This window comes from Cottoperca gobio, unplaced genomic scaffold (genome assembly GCF_900634415.1).
Source record: "Cottoperca gobio unplaced genomic scaffold, fCotGob3.1 fCotGob3_220arrow_ctg1, whole genome shotgun sequence".
NCBI lineage: Eukaryota > Metazoa > Chordata > Actinopteri > Perciformes > Bovichtidae > Cottoperca > Cottoperca gobio.
In genome coordinates, this window is record NW_021166853.1 from 172821 (window position 1) to 179238 (window position 6418).

At 46.2% G+C, this 6418-nt stretch overlaps 1 protein-coding gene across 1 annotated transcript in view; it reads left to right on the forward strand.

Moving 5' to 3' along the window:
* The first annotated feature begins 728 nt into the window (after positions 1-728).
* The window catches only part of LOC115004909 (cyclin-dependent kinase-like 5), a 17982-nt gene continuing 12292 nt past the window's right edge, over positions 729-6418 (forward strand). The window contains exons 1-3 of the mRNA XM_029426641.1: positions 729-817; positions 2206-2267; positions 4291-4484. Of these exons, the coding sequence (XP_029282501.1) occupies positions 764-817; positions 2206-2267; positions 4291-4484 (310 nt within the window). The 5' untranslated portion in view covers positions 729-763. The remainder of the gene's footprint in view (positions 818-2205; positions 2268-4290; positions 4485-6418) is intronic.

Genomic DNA, 6418 nt, shown 5'->3' on the forward strand with positions numbered 1-6418 from the left:
CCTCCGTATAAGTTCTGCCCCGTGTCTCTATCGATGTCTTCCTGTTGTCCCTATGCACGTCTGAGTGTTTGTCTGATTTGTGCTCCGTCTCTGTTTGTCAGCGGTGTCTGACCTGGATGTGGAGAGTAAACTGACGGCACATTACCGAGCCCCCTGGCACCAGCAGAGGAACATCTTCCACCCCTCCACACGGCCAGCATGTGTTGTAGACCTCCACAGGAGAGCCAACCTCAGCCTGTGGGCCCTGCAGCGAGGTGAGCCATTCAGCAACTTCCCCCATAAAGATCTACTTCCTGGTGTTGTTTCTGCCATCTAGGGGACGTATGTAGGAACTGCACCCTGCCTGTGAGCGCAGTCCAGAAATTCAAAACATAAGCAATAGAAGAAATAATGAACGTGAATAATGGCACACATAATCCACATAAAGATCCTTCTATGAAATGTAAAAGCAGCTGCAGAGTCAGAACTTAAAGTCTTAGTTTGTAACCAGGCCGGAGGTCAAATAGAGTTTTTCTCCTGATGAGTGAATGAAGTATTCAATGGCCGCTGAAGAAAGAGGCTTCAATGCTTCCTTCTTCTCTTCCTTCCTTATCTCCTCGAGCTTCGGCTTCACACGCTCGTGTGCATTGAAAGAGTTTATTGTTCACTGTCACAGCTTCAGAAACGTTTCAGTTTTCCATGATGCTTGTTGCAGATCACCAGAGGAGACGATCGGGGCAGCAGGGAGCGGAGAGTCACCATCTCCATCTCCGCGGTGCCGCCGATGCCCATGTACCCCCCCACACACATCGTCCAGAGGGACGCAAACTTGGAAACGGTGAGATGACGATTATATTATATTATTATACTTTCTATACAGAGAAAACTGCGTCTACGGAAGCCCTGAGGGACAAGTGAGAGGTATACATTCTGGTTTGATTGAAGTTGTTCATGTTTCTTGTGAACACTTTAAATGTACGTTGTGTTTAGAGCGCATGAAGAGGAAGGAACCAAGGAAGGAAACATGAAGGCTTTATTTAGAACATGGGGAGTGGTGCAGCCTCTTGTGGCCAACATGAGTATTACAACAACAAACACTTACATCAAAAGATTCACCTGCCCTTTTTCTTTTACAAATGCAAAACAAAAATAAGTAATTTATAAAGATGATCCTGGCAAAACATTTTGTCACATGTTCTTCAGTCAAACACAGGAGAGAAAACAATTCAGATCACACTTAAAAAACTGAATTGCACACAGTTAGCACACAGTAAGCACACAGTTAGCACACAGTTAGCACACAGTTAGCATACAGTTAGCACACAGTTAGCACACAGTTAGCATACAGTAAGCACACAGTTAGCACACAGTTAGCACACAGTAAGCACACAGTTAGCACACAGTAAGCACACAGTTAGCAAACAGTTAGCACACAGTTAGCACACAGTTAGCACACAGTTAGCACACAGTTAGCATACAGTAAGCACACAGTTAGCACACAGTAAGCACACAGTTAGCACACAGTTAGCACACAGTTAGCACACAGTTAGCACACAGTAAGCACACAGATAGCACACAGTTAGCATACAGTAAGCACACAGTTAGCACACAGTTAGCACACAGTTAGCATACAGTAAGCACACAGTTAGCACACAGTAAGCACACAGTTAGCATACAGTAAGCACACAGTTAGCACACAGTTAGCACACAGTAAGCACACAGTTAGCACACAGTAAGCACACAGTTAGCAAACAGTTAGCACACAGTTAGCACACAGTAAGCACACAGATAGCACACAGTTAGCATACAGTAAGCACACAGTTAGCACACAGTAAGCACACAGTTAGCATACAGTAAGCACACAGTTTAGCACACAGTTAGCACACAGTAAGCACACAGTTAGCACACAGTAAGCACACAGTTAGCAAACAGTTAGCACACAGTTAGCACAACAGTAAGCACACAGATAGCACACAGTTAGCATACAGTAAGCACACAGTTAGCACACAGTTAGCACACAGTCCAAGTAAACAGGACATGTGTCTCGTGTGCACTCGATGTAGATCTCCTGGAGAATAAATGAATAAATAACGACATCATCTCATCATCAAATGTGTTTCACAGCCATCAGCTGTTTTCTTTGTTTGTCTTCGTGTTTGTTTATGGTCAATATCTCCATGTTCATTATTTTGGTTTTGTTGTCCTTTTTTGTTTATGCCACTTCAGTTGAATCCACCCGCTCCTCCTCCCCCACCGAATGTTGCCGTTTCTCCCCCTGGAGCAGAAAGGTAGTGACCCCTCCCTCCTCCTCATTCCTCTCCGCCTCCTACTCCCTCCTCCTGCCTCATCCTTCTACTCCTACTCCCTCCTGCCTCCTCCTCCTCTTACTCCCTCCTCCTCCATCCTCCCTCCTTCTCCTCCTCCTACTCCCTCCTCCTCCTCTTCCTCCTTCCTCTCCTCCCTCCTCCTGCCTCATCCTTCTACTCCTACTCCCTCCTGCCTCCTCCTCCTCTTACTCCCTCCTCCTCCATCCTCCCTCCTTCTCTCCTCCTACTCCCTCCTCCTCCTCTTCCTCCTTCCTCCTCCTCCTCCTCCTGCCTCATCTTTCTACTCCTACTCCCTCCTGCCTCCTCCTCCTCTTCCTCCCTAATCCATCCTCCTCCTCCTCCTCTTACTCCCTCCTCCTCCATCCTCCCTCCTTCTCCTCCCTCCTCCTACTCCTACTCCCTCATCCTCCTATTCCTCCTTCCTCTCCTCCCTTCACCACTCCCTCTCCTCCCTCTCCTCCACCTCCTCCTCCTCCCCCTCCTCCACTCCCTCCCCTCCACCTCCTCTCCTCCTCCTCCTCCTCCACTCTCTCCTCCCTCCCCCCCCTCCCCCTCCTGTGTGCTCCTTCTCACACTTTACTTCACACTCCTCTCCTCTGGTGTGTTTGCTTGTTTCTAAGTTACATGATGAGTCTCTTCTGTGTGCACGCCCTCTTCATCAGCTGTTCTCAGCTTCCTGCTCCGCCCAGACGTGAAACTGAAGTCGAGCACTTTAAAGTTTCATCCCACGTCAGACCGTTCTCGTGCAGTATGTGAGGAATGTGTGTGTGTGTGTGTGTGTGTGTGTGTGTGTGTGTGTGTGTGTGTGCCAGGTTTTCTCTAATGACAGGGTGCAAGCTTTCGCCTGTGATTACCCATGATGCCTCTGTGCTGCGGTTTCCTCGATGCACCCATCCCTGCGAGCGCCGACATCCTCGTGTTTCTCTCTCTTTCCCTCAGAATACATCGTGCCTGGTGCCGTGCACCGGGGCGCACACCAAACACTGCCACTCCCTTTTCTCTCTCGTCCTGTTTGTTTCTTCTTCTGCTCCTGAAACAAACACGCTGTAAAAACTCTCCTTTCATTTTCTTCTTCTACTAGTTTGAAGAAGTTTCCAAGGAAACAGGTTTCTTTTGTGGCCGGGTGTTTTTTTCTTTTTCTCGGGTCTCATTGGTCTGCTGGGAACAGAGAGCACAAAGGCTGCAGAGCTGGCTTTAAATGGGGGGGGGGCTGAGACTCACTCCCAGTTTCACATGTTGTTCTCTGTTGGAGTCTCAAGGTAAGAACTTAAGAGCTGCTTCATCCTGCAGGATCAGTGTGAGAAGTTATCAGGACTGTGACTGTGATAGTGGAGAGTTAGTGTTTATCACATGTGCTCTGCAGCCGGCCAAAGGTTTTATCGCTGTGACATTTTTGCGAGCTTGGATACAGTCGGTGGGGGGGCTGCAAGGAAAACAGGATTCATGTGAGATGGAGATCTTCTCAGATGGACTGAAACTTACAGAAGGGGATTTTAAAAACGTTCTCTTTCTTCAAAAGCAACTAGAAAGTGTTAGTGCTGCAGGTATCCTGAGACTTTGTGTGTTTACATTCTTCATAATCAGCTGATCGAACCTTTTGAAATATGAAAGCTTTAATATCTTAAACATACGTTTGGATTCTCAGCTCTAACAGTCGGTGCTGCTAACGCTGATTCTAACTTTGTTCACTTTACTTGTTGCATGAAACCTGTAGAGTAGTTTCTCTCTAAAGCTTCTAAAGAACCTGGGCTCCTGTGAGAGCGTGTGTGTGTGTGTGTCGTGTGAGGGCGTGTGTGTGTGTGTCCTGTGAGGGCGTGTGTGTGTGTCTTGTGTGTCTGGACCTGCTGTCTGCAGTAGGCTCATGAAACACAAGCTGTGTAATCTGACTTTAACTCTCCACACACTCCCCTCCTGAAGCTCAGCTTCATGTCGGCACCATTTCTCACTTTAACAACCTAACCATGCAAATCTCCATCTGTTGCAGGCTGTGGTCCTCTGACCCCGACTCTGACGGGGTGGCTTTAGGTCACCGGCACAAGTCTCCCATCCCTAACACCCCCACCACGCTGGACAAGCAGACTAACTGGTCTAAAGCTCTGCCGCTGCCCACCCCCGAGGAGAGAATGAAAACCAACTCACAAGTCATCTCCTCATGTGTCATCCCCATTAATGTGACTGGTAAATTTAAAGCTTTATGTTTTACATCTGTTGACTGTGGGGGGGGGTCTCTGTCTGCTAAACTAGTGTTCTTTAGCTCAGTATCACACAACAGATCCACACACTGTGCTACACTGATGGTCTTGCAGCTCCTTCATGAACACGTCTCACTTATAACACCAACAGTTAGTGTTTTAAAGGGTTACAGACGTCTTGTCTGGTGGAGCCAGACGAACTGTTTCCTGTTCTGAGGCTTTATTCTTTATTTATTATTTATATTAGATCTTCGTTGTCAAAAGAAACATTTTAAAAATATATTTTGTCTGATTTATGCCTTAATTTGATTTCTTGATCCAGAACCTGTAACAGTTTAGGATGTGCGTCCCATACAAACTGTAGACCCAGGAGACGGTTAGCTTAGCTTAGCATAAAGACTGGCCGCAGAGGGAAACAGCTAGCCTAGTTCTGTCCAAGAGGATAGAAAAATATATAATGTGTATATAAATATATATATATATATATATATATATATATATATATATATATATACTGTATGTATATATATATATGAACATTCAGCACAACAAGGCCAGCTGTTTCCCTCCGCTTCCAGTCTTTATGCTAAGCTAAGCTAACTGTCGCCATATTCAGCGCACAGACATGAGAGTGCAGTCGATCTCAGTTAATAAGAGTATTTTATTATTATTTCATGGAAGTTAACAAACATAACATAAATAATAACAGGGGCCGGCCGTCAGGGCCAGCAAGGGCCTTCTCTGCTGGCCTAAACATCATCAGAATATACATTTAATTTTTATATATTCTTTCCACAAATATGTATTAAATTATTCCCCAGAGTCTATTCTCTTCATTTCATAGCTTTCCTCTTGGTTGCGCTGCTTCCAGCCTCAGATGGAGATTTGGAGGTCTGGCCTTTATGTTAGAGCTTTTATCCAATCATATTTCAGCATGATGTGTTGCCAGGGTCCAAGAGATCTGCCCCGAGGCCTTCAGAAGCAACAGCGCCTGTCGCTTAAAGTGAACGGAGACAAAAACTGTGGCGTTAACCAATCAGATGTCGAGTTGGCGACACCGGGGCCAGCTGGCAGGTCTACGATAACGTCAGCACGTGCACGTCTTTTGATTGGATACGCACTATTGAGAGGCCGAGCTATGCAGAGCTAGCAAACTTTGAACGAGCTAATTTGTGTAGATTTCTACAAGCCGTTTGTTTTCAACCCACAACGGCTGAAGGAGGAGAAGAGATCGATGTGGTCGCAGATATAATTACAACGCTATTTTCAAGAAAAGCTAGACATCGTGAGAAGAGAACGGCCAACCCCGACGCTAGCGAGCCTATCACAGCCGGGAAAAGGGTTTGTCCGCCACTTCCAAATGACTAACTACGAGCGGTACCCCCGGCTCACAGCCTCCGATAGGCGCTGCCACATTGTACTGCTGGGAATGCTACAACTAAATGTTTCTAAATATTAATATAACTCTGTTGTTAGGGTGATGCAACGCCCGGGTTATACTGCTTTCTGTCTACATGTATAGTTTCTAGAGCCATGGCGTCATAATGACGGTATTAAGAGGGGGAATAATTCAGGTAGGACTGTAGGACATCACTGAAGGCTTAGGTCGTGAACGGCCCGCCAATGAATAATAATGATAATAAATTAAACAATCCCCACAGTAACACGTAAGCTCCACCAACATGAAAATAATTAACATTAATAAAAGTATGGAATCATTGTTAAAGACGTCACAGAGAATCCCTATCCATGTGCAAGTCATGCTCTGAGCCTGTTTCTGTCTTTGTGCCTGTGACTGCGAGAGAGGCTGTGACATGAATCCCAATTAGTTGAGTCCTGATTGTTGGAAAGGCCGATTTGCTCACATCGACCCAAAGGAAGAGTTCTTACGCCGACGCGGGCTGAGTCACACGCAGTCCA